General features: G+C 46.0%; 1 protein-coding gene across 1 annotated transcript in view; it reads left to right on the top strand.

Annotated features, from left to right (window-relative positions):
* Window positions 1–16,669, top strand: part of LOC308175380 (pleckstrin homology domain-containing family G member 3-like) — a 43,442-nt gene that overhangs the window by 12,035 nt on the left and 14,738 nt on the right. Inside the window, exons 3-4 of the mRNA XM_080550227.1 lie at window positions 9,706–10,307; window positions 14,491–14,591. Of these exons, the coding sequence (XP_080406353.1) occupies window positions 9,706–10,307; window positions 14,491–14,591 (703 nt within the window). The remainder of the gene's footprint in view (window positions 1–9,705; window positions 10,308–14,490; window positions 14,592–16,669) is intronic.

Genomic DNA, 16,669 nt, shown 5'->3' on the forward strand with positions numbered 1-16,669 from the left:
GTTCTAACTGGATTCTGTGGAGAACTAGGGAACCCCAGCTCAGGGGCGGTGGGGGGGGTGGGGAGCGGTTTGGGGGGGTGTTAAAGGGGGAATTAGGGAGCGGATGTCGAGGTATTGAAACATCTCTATTGAGATGTAGAGCAAAATGCAATTCGGTCTTTATCCCAAAGGAGAAACAGGGTGACGCCAAGCCCTTGGCTCTGAAAGGAGAAGTTAACATCCAGTTTGAAGTTTTTCTCTTTGCTTCGAGTGAATGACAACACACACATGCAAGTACTAATCAGCCAATTAAAGGGTTGGATTTTCCAGCTTGTTATGTGCCTTTATGTGGCGAGAGAAGGTCCTCTTTATGGCCTGAGGGACTCTCCGCAAGATGATCTTCACCGTGTGAGAGCAAAGTAGGGAGAAGCAGATGCAGAGACACCAGGAATGCCTTGGCAGCAGTGATACCAGTGATTTTGTTAGTGTCAGGAAAGTGGATCGCGTGTTTATGGAAACGTTGTAAATTCTTCCAGAAAAGGCCAATTGTACAGTAGGTTGTTTGGACACGTTCATAATGATCTCGTCTTGTAAAACAGTTGGTCTCAGGGGGCCAAAAGAAGGGAATTAAAGGTTCACCTATTTGGCACTTTGCCAAGAAAAAAGCCGGGATAATGGGCTTGGCATGCCCTGCCAGTTTCCCAACCCTTTGACTCAACGGTGTGAGTAAGTTGTCCGACTTCCTCCCCAGTATCCAGTGTAATTGCCCAACAGTGTACCTGTACCATCTACCCAATCATGTGATCGTCACTGTAATTGATCATCATATGATTCAGTTGGGGGGGGTCAGATGAAATATCACAAGGCTCTGTGATAAGAACTGATGTGATTAATCATTGATGTGATTAATTCTCTACTTGAATAAATCACACTGCTTTGTTTTTTCACCCATGTGTCAATGCGAGGAGAAGCAGAGAAGCTATGTGAAGGGATACTTATAGAGCAGGCAGAGGAGGGAAAAGGACCAGAACAGTCTCACAGTGAACGACTCGGACATGGTTCATTTCCATCTTGACAAACACCATGCAAATGTCAGACCTTGAACAGGAAACAAGTCCACAGTCCAGGAGAGCTGTAGGAGGCTACAGCGTGCTTTGCTCCCATCGCCCCTCTTAAAAGATTTGATTCTTCTGAGTCAGCGTGAGGGATAGAAGGGATTTGCATGCTGGGAGTTGATGGGGACTGTCTTGTTCCTCTCTCTCCGGCCCATGATTTGATTAGAGGAACAAAAAGGATTAGCCAACGACCCGTGCTGATTCAGATATGATCAGGCTACCAAGTATCACTGATGCCATCCATTGTTTGGTGATTGTCTGACTGGGCGCGAGTGGTGCGAACTGCAGATGAGGCAGAGTCATAGGGGAGTGTCCAGCACGGAGTGGGGGGGAGGGAAGCCCCTCTCCGGCTCACAGTGCACACTCATCATTTCTCCCTGTCTCTGCTGAGGTTTGTTAGCATTCTCTGTTTCTCACCTTGTGTCTAACCGGAAGGGAGGGTAAGGGTTTTCTCAGACCTGGTTCAGAGAACATCCCTGGAATCTCTCACCTCTGTCATAGCGGAATTCTCAGTGTTGAGGATAAAGTTAATCACTGGACGCTTTTGTTAAAGGTATGTTGTATTAAAATTCTGTCTTTTTTGCACAACAATGTTCTGTAACAATCAGAATCAGAATCGTTTTTTTTATCACATCCCAATGTACACGAGTACAATTATTTGGCTTTGGTGCCTCAACATTGGCAAAATACTGTGAAAAGTACAAAGTAACAAGATTAATAACACTGCCAGTGATATCAACCTGCTACGGTATGTGACATGTTAAAACAATGTTATCTCTAGAGTATTTACATTATTACCTAACAGGTATAAAGTGTGACCTATTTTTTTGACCTAATTGTATGTATTATCAGAAAGGTTTCTACAAAGGTTGCTGTTGTGATTTAATGCTTGTGATTTTTATTGTGGTAACAGCAACACTATTTTAGAACATAATCTGTATTTTAGAACTAATATTCTTATCTTGGTGTTGCTTTCTTAGCCAATGTAATAAATACCTCCAATGTAATGTAGGCTACTGTATGTCATGGGCCTGTTAAGTATGAGAGATGTTTGTTGTTGTTTATTTATATTTAGTATATTCGCACAAAGGAAGTGATGAAAAACAAAAGTATATAGAAGAAACAAACATAGCAGGGATTGTGCGGGAGAGGTAAGAAACCTGAAATATTGAGCTCACGAGGCCTTGCATGGGCCCTACTTTGACTAGGGCAGAAATTATAGCCATGGGAGGAAAACAACCCATACTAGATTTCCATGTGATCTACATAGAGGCTCCAGCAGGTTGGTTTTGCATGTCTCCATCTGAACATGTCATTCTTGCGACACTCTGACACTTTGTGTCGTAACTGACAAGAAGTAACACAATAACAACACTGTGGATTTTTTTTTGCGCATATTGAGTAAAATACTGTGGGCGAGGGGGCACGCACACATGCAATGACATTTTTACCAAGTCACTGACACTGAAGTCACTGACGCTGTGGGGATGCTAAAATTGTCCTCATATGAGAAAATCCACCCCTGATTTTCTTTTTTGAATACTGCTTATAATAGATATATATAGATATATATATAGCCTTTGATTCTTGAAGAATATAACTTATAACTATAAACAAATGGTCTCATGTGCTTAGTTCAACTGTCTTATCCAATCAGAATCCAGAACATAAGATTGTTTTACTCCATAGTTTGTAAACAGTGTGAATGCCAACGAACACTGTATAGCTTTAAAGCCTGGTTAGATCTATCATGTAGATCTCATGGATGGTTAGTCCTGGCATCCATAGCCTTGCTATGAATTTGAGAGTAGTACAAATGTTCCAGCCCCATCCCTCTGCTGTTTACCAAAACAAACGCTTTGTTGTTTGAATCCCCGATTGACCCTTTTAATATAGGGAACATTCAAGCTAAGTTTGGCACTGGTGGATCATGCCTTATCTTTGATTTGTGTCTATACTGAAAAATGTATGCATTACTCACTGCAATGTAAGTCGCTTTGGATAAAAGCGCCAGCTAAATGGCATATAATTAAGTTGAACAATTTGTCACTCATAGACCAGACACGCAAATGTTCTGTCTGAAAAAGATCCAAGAGATCGAGATCATACCCCATGTACAATGCTCACCGCTGAGAAAGAACACCCGCAAGGTGTTGGAGCATCCGTTCCAGAGAGAACTACTCTACCTCAAAACCACCTTATTTGGTCGTGTATGTGGTCCTCATGAACCGTGATGTCACTGTCAGACAGGATAATAATATGAACCTCATCTAGTTCGTCAGCGGTTGATTTATGATTCCATGGAATGAGATACCTCTGTAGACTGCACATCTGTCCATGACCGAGAGATTACTCAGCTCAGGATGTCAGGCTGTCTCACCTTCACCTTGGGCTGTAGGAGGGCTCTCCTCCGAGACAGGAAGTGTTGTTAATCACCTGAGCCCTTCACACTCAGCCTGTCTCTGCTCAGGGGAAGGCATCTGGATTCTTCTAGCCGTCTGTCAGTGGTCAATGTAGTAAAAAAGGCCCCAGTCAGTTACATGGATCATACCGGTGTAAGAACCATTTGTCACTATTGAGCCATCGCAGGGGCTGTGGTTTCAGGATGGTAAACAAGGAAAGAGACAGAGGTCATGCGTGTGGAATTTATATTCAGTTGTCTGTAAAGTTTAACTTCGCTTTAACAGGCAGCAACCAGGAATTCAAGGCATTACAATCGGTGGTTAAGAATGAATATGCCTGGAATTCCAACTATCCTCAACAACAACACTATTAATAAAACTGACGTTAATCTGTTCAAACATTAGGAGTTGATCTGGTGCCTCTGATCTCTTCAGCGTGTACGTTACAGTCCATTGTGACAGAAAACATGCAATAAGTCATACTGTAGGTATTTGTAACAGTAAACATACTTTAATCTCTCATAAATTGTAGATGTAGGCTAAAACAAATATGGTCTAAAATGTAGTCCAAATACTACACTGTCATTTTTACCTTGACTTGGTTAATGGTTATGCTTGACTCGGTTAATGATTGTAAGTAAAATAGCAGGGTCTTAAAACGAATTTGACGGTGGACTGAAACGGCGGAGCCTTTGGTATGTGGCTAATCTGGGGAAGAATACTGTGTGAATCTTTGATTGATAGTACTTATATAGTACTAGATATAGTACTTACACTTACATTTTTGGCATTCATTTTTGTCTTTATCCAAAGCGACTCACAGCAAATACATTTGACTAAGTAAGTGAATCATCTATCCATCAGTCCTAGCACGGTCATAGTCATAGTACTGCCTTTGTTCCATACTGTACCACTTTTAGTGTCCTTTTGCAATGTTTTTCCAGAAGCCCTGACGTGTCGGAGAGACACAGGAAGGAAAGGGCCAGGAGACAAACAAATGCAAATCCTCTCTTGCAAATCAGCTCTTCCAAATGTTCCTGGACACAGTGGACAGCTTTGAACGCTTGAACTATCCAAACATGTAAATAGTCACACCCAAACTGGCGACTGATGCTACATCAATCAATCAAATGTATTTGTACAGCACCTTTTACATAGACAAATATCACATAGTGCTTAATAACAAAAACAATACTAAACAATATAAACAATAATTAGAATACAAGCAATATGGTCTAACACCAAACCCGTTGACCCCCCCCAAAAAGTAAGCCATAAGCCATATTAGAAAAATATAGGGCACAGTGGCAAGGAAAAACTCCCTGGGAGGAAGAAACCTTGAGAGGAACCAGACTCTCCACGAACAGCCAGTGAACGAACGGAGGAATGTAGTGGGGTGCGAGTGCAAGAGTTCAGGGGTGCATAGTGGCCATCTGTCCCTCCTCCTACACATGTTCTTCAGAAGTCTGAAATGGGGTTGACATTCCTCATTCCCCTCTTATGTGAATCAGCTGTTGTCCAACGCCTGTTGCCTTGACAGCAGCATACTGTACATTTCCTGAATATATTCCTGCCTTGAATGCTGTGCTGAATAACACTTTAATCGATCCTCTTTCGTCACTGAGAGATTGTGGGTTTTGACACTCACTGGTGGGAAGAATGTCCCCACTTGGGAGGAAGATGTTGATTATGTCGAAAATAGCTCTGCTAATTGACGGTACTGTCAAAAAACCTGACGAAGTGGACTTGGGGTGTCGTCACGCACACTTGCTCGCTATGCTAATAGCAGGTCCCGGAGCTGTTGTTTACCTGGAGCTGCTGGCTTTTGACACTGACGATGGGTTATGAACAGGTCCCAGGTGACGTTGTATCTCGTCATAGGGTCAAAGTTCACAATTACTGACAATTCACAATTACTTTTTTACTTAGGGCATTTCTGTGTCTATTGAGAGAGACACTAGAGATTGACAGGAAGGATGGGTGAGAGAGGGGAGAGGAGGGATGACATGCAGGATATGTCGATGGTTGAATCAAACCAGGGACCTTGCGATGATACGGTATGGGTTAGTGTGGGTATGGCTTAGTATGGCTTAGTATGCTACGCCACTTACGCACCCCCTTATGAGGGTTTAATGTCATCACCACCTCCATTCAGCCCGTGTTTATTTTCCACCCTGTGTCTTCCGGGATCTGATTTGAACATGCAGATTATTCTGAGCACTGTGAGAGAGAGGTACAGAGTGATGTCACCCAGTGTGGGAGTGGAGGTCCAGTGGTATCACCCAGTGTGTGGGGGGTGTGTGGTAGCAGTGGTATCACCCAGTGTGGGGGGGGTGTGGTAGCAGTGGTATCACCCAGTGCGGTGGTGAAGGGATCTGATTTGAACATGCAGATATTCTAAGCGCTGTGAGAAAGATGTACAGAGTGGTATCACCCAGTGTGGGAGTGGAGGTCCAGTGGTATCACCCAGCATGGGGGGGGTGTGGTAGCAGTGGTATCACCCAGTGTGGGGGGGTGTGGTAGCAGTGGTATCACCCAGTGTAGGGGTGTGGTAGCAGTGGTGGACAGGGCCATGCCAGGGAAGATCCCGAGCTCTTCTGAGGATCAGTACTAAATCTTTGCAGATGCTGGAGAGGCTCTGAGGCAGCAGACAAGGCCAGGCACTCTGCTTTTGAAGTGTACTGTATGTGTATCACTCTGATCATGGCACCATCCATGTCTGTTGGGATTTCAGCCTTGTGGCTTATTAGAGGAGGATAGTGATGACCAAAACTGCCTCTATGGAAAGCGACTTGATTGTCTTATCTCGAGAATCGGAACAAACTGAAAACCTTCAAAAACATTTTCCGCTTGGGCATTTTTAAAATTTGTGTAAATAGTAAAGGTGGGCCACACATTTTTGCCGCTGCCATGCCCAATGATGCTGCCCACAACAAGCCCATGTTGCATCTAAAGATGTTTTAACATATTGTTGGTGTTTCCACCATTACTTAAAATTTGAATTTTTCCAGATGTTACAAGTAGAATGTACATTTTTCAACAAAGGTCATTTTTCTTTGTGAAACAAAGCCACACTTGGACCGTTTTCCCTATGCGTGACGCAATCATGTCATCATGGACCAGAATCTCAAAGGATTGTTTCCTCCTTACATCTTGTGGAGTCAATGTTTTGAGAGCAAAGGGAGGCCCTACCCAATATTAGTGTAATAAAGTGTTCAGTGTGTGTACACAGTATGCTGTCCTCTCTGCTGATCCAGTGTACAGTTTTACTTCCTGGTCCACAGAGGCCCAATGGAAACACTTGAGTCCCAGTAAAAGCTAGCTCTTAGCTTATCTACAGTCCCACATGTCTACCAGGTCATTTGCATTCCTCCGCATTGCCTGTTACAACAAAGCCGCCGTGTGCATGGCTGGTCAAATCGCACCGCAGCCCTCCAGCCAGTGGAGTGTGTGATATCTGTCAGAGATACAGTAGAGTACCTTATCTGAAGCGGGTAATGACAGTGAGGAAAGAGAGAGAAAAGTCAGTGTTTATGGTTTAGTTTATCATTGTCGCTGTGCGACATGGTAGGTGCCTTGCCTGGTGGAGGTCTGAGGAAAACTGTTATTTTTTTAAAGATAAAACTATATTCCTTCACTCTAATATAGCTCAACATCCTGTAAAGTTACAACACACCCCGTTTTTACACCCCGTGTACTGTACTCAAGCATCTCTGCGTCATCGAGGAAACTGGGAGATTATGGTGTTTGTTTGGACTGTCCTTACACTCCCAGTACTGAACCTCATACTCCCACTGACATGCCTTTGACGTCAGCACAACGGTGTTAGAGTAGGGGAGGGAGGGAGGGAGGGGGAGAGAAAAGAGAGAGAGGGGGGCAGGCTTGCATGGCTGACCCAGAGTAGGCCAACTGTTAGTAGTCAAAGCCCAAAGTGGAGAGGAAAGGAGGAGCTTCTCTCTGAGCCCTCTGCAGGAGGAACTCATAATGGTCTGGTGAGTCCAAAAGCCTGCTGTACTCCTGTGTTCATTAGTAGGGGGCGTTCACGGGTTTATCTGGAGCGGCCAGGCCGCCGGCCTCGTCCTCTGCTCTACCCTGGGCCTTGGCGTGAGAAGGGATGTTGTTGCAGAAGAGCCTCGGAGCGGTGTTGTTGAGTGTGCTGCATGGAAGCACTGTACCAGGATCTCAGGCATGAGCTCACCCCTGATTCATGGAAACTTAGGGGTAGATGCCAGGAGGTGTGTGTGTAGTGTGTGTGTGTGTGTGTGTGTGTGTGTGTGTGTGTGTGTGTGTAGTGTGTGTGTGTAGTGTGTGTGTGTGTGTTCCTCAGTGTTATTCATAAACATTGAGACATCGTGATTCACATTGCCAGAAGTCATTCTAACAGGAGGCTGCAGGTTTACACAGCTCTGTATAACGACACTTGTTTTGTTATTGCCTGTATTGGTTACCGCCTCTACAAATGATACACCAGTGGCAGTTTCCTCAAATATTACTCATGCACATTTATAGATTGATCTGTCTGTCATTTGACAAGTCTGATGTTCACACTGTACTTTTATTTGGCCCTTACTATATGGTTAGAAGGGACTCACTTACTTACTTACACTCACTGAACACTTTAGTAGGAACACCTGTACACCTTCTCATTCATTTAGGTGGTGTAGTGTTTTCTTGTAACACTTTGGGTTAATACCAATCAATCATTGCTTGAATGCCACAGCCTATTTGAGTATTGTTGCTGACCATGTGCATCCCTTCATGGCCACAATGTACCCGTCTTCTAATGACTACTTCAAGCATGATAATGCACCACAAAAGACGTCTCAAACCGGTTTCATGAACACGAACATTGACAATGAGTTCAGTGTTCTTCAGTGGCCTTCACAGTCACTGGATCTAAATCCAATATAATAGAATCCAACCCTAACCCTAACCCTTTGGGATGCGGTAGAACAGGAAATTCACAGCTTGAAAGTGCACCTGAACAATCTGCAGGAATTGCATGATGCAATCATGTCATCATGGACCAGCATCTCTAAGGAATGTTTCCAACATCTTGTGGAATCAATGCCATGAAGAATTGAGGCTGTTTTGAGAACAAAAGGAGAGTATTAGTTCACATAGTCAACATTAGTTCAACATAGTACACTATGTTCCTAATAAAGTGTTCGGTGAGTGTATTAAGTCACTTATTAAACACTTATTATGCATTACTGATGGACCAAAGTCTGGCCAAATGACAAACTAACTTAGCTGTTAGTTGTGGGCTGTCTGTTAGTGACGTCTGTCTGTTATCTAACGTCAGTCTTACTGAAAGGATGTGTCAACGCTGCTGTAGTATGAAACCATTTCAAAACAGTGGACAATGAAATAAGTTTGTGTCGTCACTATTTCTCAGAAGAAATTCTGTCTTCACTAGGTAATATAGATGACACAGCCGTAGCCGATTGCTTTTCTTAGCGAGGGTCTTTTTCCTTAGAGGGTTGTTTGAGCGCAAAGGCAAAGAGTCCTTCTATGAAGATGACGCAAAAATGAGTTCAACCTTTTTTGACCCACAAATCGGGAAGGAATTACCCTCACAGCACTGTGGCCACTACAAATGCAAACACCAGTGACTTCATATATTTAGTTTAAAATCTATATTTTTAAAATTTGTGGGGGAAGTTCTCCCATCTGGGCAGGAAGGATGTGAAATTGAATATGGATTCAATTTCTCTTGATTTTTGCAGTTTCTCAATAAAGAAACGTATAAACAAAACCCAGGGTCCCCTTCCCCTCTTTTCCTCCTGATCAGTTTTCTCAGTGTTTTTCCAAGGTTTATTCTGCACCCGCCAGGGAAGTAGAAGGAAATAGCTAGGTTTTCCACAGAATTTGGAGCAGGGTAATTAGGGCATGTCAGTAATGATTTGAGAAAGCCCCTTTACAGTAAAACACTCCTCCGTTCCCTGACTGCCAGGCTATGAACTATGCGCTCATGTAGTCACAATAGAACAGTATCCAGCACAATGGATAAAACGGGGATACATGTCCCTACATGCATCAAAGCTGGCCTTTTTTCGATGTCTTTTATTTTTTTTAAATAGTTGTAATTCCTGGGATATGTGAAATCCCTCAAAGTCGTGCAATGGCAGACCCTTTCATGTACAGTATATTAACTCTCTCTTTCTCCCGCTCTCTCCCTCTCCCCCCCCCCCTCCTCCCTCTCTCAGAATCTCCTCGGTTGTACTCTCCTCACCTCTCTGGCGGTGGCCATGACCAGGCGTCCGCGGGCGGCCTGGCGTCGGACTGCTACAGCCGCCTGTGTGCTGCGTACGCCTCGGAGGGCGGCGGGGGGGGCGAAGGCGGGCGTCCAGTGAGCCTGGTGTCCACCCTGTCCTCAGGCTCGTCCCGGGACAGCCACAGCCTCTACGGCAGCACCGCGGCCCTCCCCTCCTCCTCCTCCTCCACGCCGCCGCCGCCGCCACACGCCGGAGAGGACATCGACCTGGAGCTCAGCCCTGCAGAGGGCACCAGAGAGCAGCTCCACCACCACCACCACCACCAGCCCCAGCAGCAGCAGAGTCTGGGGATCACCAGAGACCAGTGGCAGGCCCCCCCCCCTGGTCAGGCCTGGTCGCCGTGCAACAACAACAACACTTCCTCCTCCTTCGACAGGAGGGCTGGTGGAGGTACGCCCCCCCCGCCCCCGACCTCGCCCATCGCCACGGACGCCATGGCGCCCAACCCCAAGCTCACCTACGTGGACCGCGTCGTCATGGAGATCATCGAGACCGAGCGCATGTACGTCAGGGACCTGCGCAGCATCGTGGAGGTATGACCTATGACCTTTCACCTATAACCTAGCTGCTAAGGCTAAAGTTCTATTCATATTCACGAAATGCAGGCGCTTTTTTTAATCACTATTGGCCAAGCATACACCGTATGAAATGGCATGGTGTGATTTAATGGGTATTTTAGGAGTGTGTTTGACTTGGAATAGCATGTCGTTGTATGATATAATGTCTGCTCTTCGCTGTTCCATATAGAGGTGAATTACTGTAGTTGGCCCGTAATGAGAAGGGAAAAGGCTTCACGGTTGGCGAGAGCAAATAAGCTTCTCTCTGTTCTCCTCCAAAGGCTGTTTTCACAAATGTGTCTGGTACCTATAAAATCTGGAGTTGATGGCTTTACCAGTGATCCATTTTGATTTCCTGTTTTCTCAAAGACGGGTGAGCGTGTGTGTGTGTGTGCGTGTGTGCAGGTCTTTCTCATACAGTAGATGAGATTATGATCTATATTATAGCTGATATAATATGATAGCTATTCCTCTGAATATAATACAATCGGTATATTAGATTAGATTCAATTTAATTGTCATTGACAGAGTACTAAGACAACGAAACGTAGTTTGGCATCTAACCAGATAGAGGAGGAAAGAGAGAGAAAGAAAGAGTGTGAGGGGGGAAAGAGAAAAAGAAAGAGTGTGAGGGGGGGAAAGAGAGAGAAAGAGAGTTTGAGGGGGGAAAGAGAGAGAGAAAGAGAGTTTGAGGGGGGAAAGAGAGAGAGAAAGAGAGGGAGAGGGAGAGAGAGAGAAAGAAAGAGTGTGAGGGGGAAAGAGAGAGAGAAAGAGTGTGAGGGGGAAAGAGAGAGAGAAAGAGAGTGTGAGGGGGAAAGAAAGAGAGAGAGAAAGAAAGAGTGTGAGGGGGAAAGAGAGAGAGAGAGAAAGAGAGTGTGAGAGGGAGGGAGAGAGAGAGAGAAAGAAAGAGAGAGTGTGAGGGGGAAAGAGAGAGAGAAAGAGAAAGTGTGAGGGGGAAAGAGAGAGAGAGAGAAAGAGAGTGAGGGGGAAAGAGAGAGAGAGAAAGAGAGTGAGGGGGAAAGAGAGAGAGAGAGAGAGAGAGAGAGAGAGAGAGAGAGAGAGAGAGAGAGAGAGAGAGAGAGAGAGAGAGAGAGAGAGAAAGAAAGAAAGAGTGTGAGCGAGGGGTAAAGAGAGAGAGAGAAAGAGAGGCTCTGGTTATATTATAACCCATTACTGTGAGAGCGTACAACTTGTGGAGACTGGGATCTCACATGTTTGGTTCAGACACAGTTAAACCCCAGGACACAAAGCACCTCTTTCGAGGTAAAAACATCTCTCTTCTGATACAATCTCGGTCAAAGATATGAACCTCTGCTCTTGACTTCATCTCCTGGCTGTGGAACGTAAGAGATGGGACAGTTGAAGATTCGGGAGTTGATTCATCCTCTCAACATTCTACTGATCTCTTATCATGGCTGCTGCCTTTGTAGTCTGAAACCATGACAACGGCCGTTAAACATGCAGATGGATCACCGTTAACGGGACTACCCTGTTCAGGCCGTCCGTTCTCCTTCACTGTATCAGTGAAATGAAAGAGGAGTACCATGTTAACATTTTAGAAGTACTTGTGTCTTAAGTACGTGAATCAACTGCACATCAGTCATCGTTAGTACAACGTTCGATAAGAACAAGTGCTGTCGGCAGTCACAGAGAACAGAGTCATGGAGAAAGGAAGACAACAGTTATTTTTTTTTGGGGGGGGGGTTACGTGTTTCCTGCATGTCTTAACACATGAACCGCGGACTCTAAAAACAGCGAGAAAACATGATGAAATATGGTAACAACAGACGGGTAAGGACAACAAAATAAACATGGAGGACGTCTAACATTCATAACCGCACATATGTAAAGACAGACATTCATACTATAACACATCAGGGACATGTGAACTCAGTAGCCTAGTTCACGGCAGTAGTGCGTTTTATGCAGAGTCTTGAAAGTCTCTAGATCGGGGGGCGGTCTTGATGTTCAGTGGGAGGTCGTTCCACAGCCGAGGAGCTACCACTGCAAAGGCCCGATCTCCCCACCGTGTAGCGTAAGAGGCTCTCCTCGTCTCTCTCCTTCCGTCTATAACGGACTGTTGGCGCGCGGGGGTGGGTGTTGATGGGCAGATCGGCCCCCACTGGGGCCTGAGTAATGACTCTGTTCTGACAGACAATCCCAGACTTCCTGCGGACGTCCAACTCTTCCATAAACTCCGCCCGGTTCCCTGGCCCTGCTCCGTCTGCCGCCGAGCCCCGCGGTCGGACACGGAGGCCCCAGGCGCCGCGCGGCCAACACAAACACCTCCATCACGACGCCAACCGGAAAAACACAACAGAGGGAACCGTGTCTGTTCCCACATACTGTAGCGTCGGACGGGTGGGGGGGAGATGAATGAAGTTTGAACTCTGACGTTTTGGGTGACTCCACAAGTCTAACGCTCCCAAGTCCGTATTTTTTTTTTGAGGTTTTAGTTGCCTTATACGGGCACTTTGTGGTGCAGTTCCTCAGTTAATCAGGCCCCTGCTTTTACAGGGATGTGAAACTACCTTTCAGCAAAGTATTTTTATTTTTTTCACAAATCATCCTTTTTTGCACCAAACTGATTCTTCCTCTGCCAAGCAAAGGCCTATGCAGGAGTTATGGTGTGTCTGTGTGTCTGTCTTTGTGTGTGTGTGTGTGTGTGTGTGTGCGTGTGTGCGTGTGTGTGTGTGTGTGTGTGTGTGTGTGTGTGTGTGTGTGTGTGGCCGGCCAGTGGGGGAGCATGGTGCTATCTCTACTGAGGACTGGGACGATGAGACGCTCCGCTGAATGCCAGTCAGCGTTGCTCTCACTGGACTGGAATGCTCCCACTAAAAATGGTTTAGTTCAACGTGTGGTGTGAAATGATGACTCTACTTACTCTGCAGTCTGAGCAGTGCGTGTGTGGGTGTGCGTGAGTGTCTGTGTGTGTGTGTGTGTGTGTGTGTGTGTGTGTGTGTGTGTGTGTGCGTGCGTGTCTGTGTGTCTGCATGCGCACTGTGCATGGGCACATGATGTTTGTGCTTGCAAGAATGTTTGGTTTTGTACTTGTTTGGTAGGTATTTATGTGTGATTGAGCTTCCAAATCCTGGGATACACGGCGACTCTGCTGTTGTTTCAGTCAGGCCCGGCCCGTGGGCTTTGGTGGCCCTAAGCAAGATTTTGATTGTGGCCCCCCCTGCCAAGTTTCGTCGACAGGTGGGGGGGGGGGGGATGGTGGTGGGTGCTAGCAGACTTTTTCATTGACGGGTGTTTCGTCAACGGGGGTAGCAGAGTTTTTGATTGACGGGTGGTAGCTTGCGCTAAATCGACGGCAAGCCCCAGCAGCGTCGGTGAGGACCGACAGTTTCTCTCTCTCTCTCTCTCTCTCTCTCTCTCTCTCTCTCTCTCTCTCGTGCCGTTAGAACCATCAGCAGGGAAATACGGCAACCGGAATCCGTCAAAATAGACAAGGGACAAAAAAGCAGTGATCTAAGTGTTATTTTGACATGTTGTTGTGCATCAACTGAAGTGCATTATGGGAGAACAGAGGTTGTGGCCCTGAGCAACCACAAACAGTGTTTAGGCCAGCGGCCGCCGGCCCTGGTTTCAGTTGTTATTACGACGTACCTCAGACTACTCCTGTTGCCCCATGGGAGTTGAGTCATAGTAGAGGAACGGACGGCGTGTACTGGACTTACTGGAGGGGGTTCAATAGGAAGCACTGCCAGAGGGTCAGACTGTTCTCTAGTAGAAGCCTTAAATCCTTACAAGGCTTGTTTCAAATCCTGTTCCTCACACTGGTCTTTTTCGTCAGGAATTTGTTGTTTTTTATGGGCATCGACGTCCACAAGGACAGTATTATTTTTAATTTTTTTTACTGCTCACTTGTGATGATCAGCAGTTACTGTTACAATACAGCATGTGGTCTTGTTCTTGTGTTGATAGAAACTCTAAACCGGACGCAATGAATGGGAACGGCATTGTACAGACACTCTCAGCCAACATGGGAAGCATATTTGGCTTTTTCTATACACAAGCGCCCACTACTGGAAATAATCTGAAATTGCATCTAGACAAAGACCCCCTCAGATATGTGGCACAGTACATGCCTATTATTTAGGAGCCTGTCTCGTATTCTACGAGCTATCTAACCCCATCCTTGCTGTTTCCTCAGGATTACCTGGCACACATCATAGACGTCGGCAACCTCCCCATCCGACCAGAGCAGGTGTGCGCCCTGTTCGGAAACATCGAGGACATTTATGAGTTCAACAGGTAAACCTCGGACACCTACCACCCTCCCGGTGCACCCCCTACATTCACTCAATATAAAACAGCTAATAACTGTAACTAACAAATAACATTCACGTTAATTATTTGTCCGTGACGGAAAAAAACAACAACTGTCTGTGCACATGCACGTGCAGTGTAACACGGACCACAGTCAGTGACCTTTAGTCTAATGTTGTTTTGACAGAACTGGAGATGGATTCAAAGGCATGCTGGCAGGGGGGGGGGGGGGGGTTCTACTGGAAAGCTGCTGTGGTTTTTCAAGTTTGACCTCGAAATAAATTTAAACAGATTGAGAACAAAATTTAAAACCAACAATTGAACATCTTGTTTGGCCCAAATGAACAGAGCAGATTGGTGTTCTCAGTGGGGAATTAGGGGGAGTGAGTGATGGCTCATGATATCAGTTATGACACGCAGAGGACAGAACCATAGTGTCATTTGTCTACATCCATTTGGGTTTATACTAGAGACATTCAGGCAAGGTGCTATGCAGCTCTGACTGTGTAGATGGTATCTCTGCCTGTGTAGATGGTATCTCTGCCTGTGTAGATGGTATCTCTGTGTCATGTTAACTTCTACTTGCCACCATGCCCTTCGCCAAGACACTTATTAACATTCCTCGCCTCTCAGTGAGCGACCTCCCACTGGCTGCCAAGGATAATGGAATGCACTGGAAACCAAGGGGTGAAAATAGGGTTGTTGTACCCTCTCTAATGAGATTCCTACCAGGCTAGACTTCTTTAGAGCTTGGCCTGAATTTGGGTTTGACCCCTAAGGACTTCTAGTTCTTACACATCCTCCCCATGCCCACTGATACAGTTTCAAGTTTCAAGTTTTATTGTTACATCACATTACACAAGTGTAAGAGAGTGAAATTCGTAGGCTGCGGTTCCTGACATTGCAGCACAAGACAATAAGGCAACAGGCATAATTCAAGATAAAAAAGTGACAATGGTACAGGACATAAGGGACCCTAAGACAGGTAGCTGTTGGTTAGCCTCTGAGTTTTGGCCCTGAGGCTCCGGAAGAGGCTTCGCCTTTTGGATGGCATCGATTCAAACAGACTGTGGTTGGGGTGGCTGGGATCTTTGATGATCCTCCGGGCTTTGCTGACACACCATTATTATTATTATTATTATTATAGAGTGTTTATGCTGCCGTGGCAGGGTTGGCTGTTCTTTGAGTCATTTAGGAGATGAAGGTGTATTAAGTGCATCTTTGAGAGCGCCGTTGTCACGATGCGTCTGAGCAAGCCGTGGTCGCAGCGCCAGTCTGGGGGGGGGAGACGCACGTCAGCGCTACACGTCTGCTAAACGCTGTGACAGAGTTGTGCCAATTAGCAGGAAGAGCCTGAGGGGGAACCGAATTACTGATGCGCGAGAGAGACAGACACACTTTTTAAAGCGCCGGGTTTGAAAACATTTAGGCTACACTGACTCGTTCTCCCCAGGTGACGGAGGGACGTATTCATCCAAGCCGAAACGCTACCCGATCCCTCGGGAGACTTGAAATAGCATTCTCTGTTCGGCGTTGCATTGGAAATGAGGTTGTCTGTCTCACCCAGGAGCGAGGAGATGTTTCTGTACACAGGACGTTGCGATTAGGATTAGTCTCCTACGTCTGACGCCGAGTGTAGGGTATCCCACTCCCAGCTTGATACAGTACTGATCACAAGGTGTGTGTGTGTGTGTGAGAGAATGTGTCAGAGTATGTGTGTGAGAGAGTGTGTGGGAGAATGTGTGAGAGAGTGTGTGGGAGAGTGTGTGGGAGAATGTGTGGGAGAGTGTGTGGGAGAGTGTGTGAGAGAGTGTGTGAGAGAGTGTGTGTGAGAGTGTGTGTGTGTGTGTGTGTGTGTGAGAGTGTGAGTGTGAGTGTGAGTGTGTGTTCTCTCTGAGCTGTTGTACCAGTGTACAGACGTGCGTGACAAGAGACTCATGGGCATGTTGTTATGTAAAGCTCACACTCCTGTACGGTGCTCCACCCACAGTGACACATCGCTCTTGACTCTTGAGGGTCAGATCACAGTGCTGACATGGCACTGGTGGTGTGAAAAAAAACAT

The sequence above is a fragment of the Nansenia antarctica genome (assembly GCF_963989245.1).
Source record: "Nansenia antarctica genome assembly, chromosome: 1".
Classification (NCBI taxonomy): Eukaryota; Metazoa; Chordata; class Actinopteri; order Argentiniformes; family Microstomatidae; genus Nansenia; species Nansenia antarctica.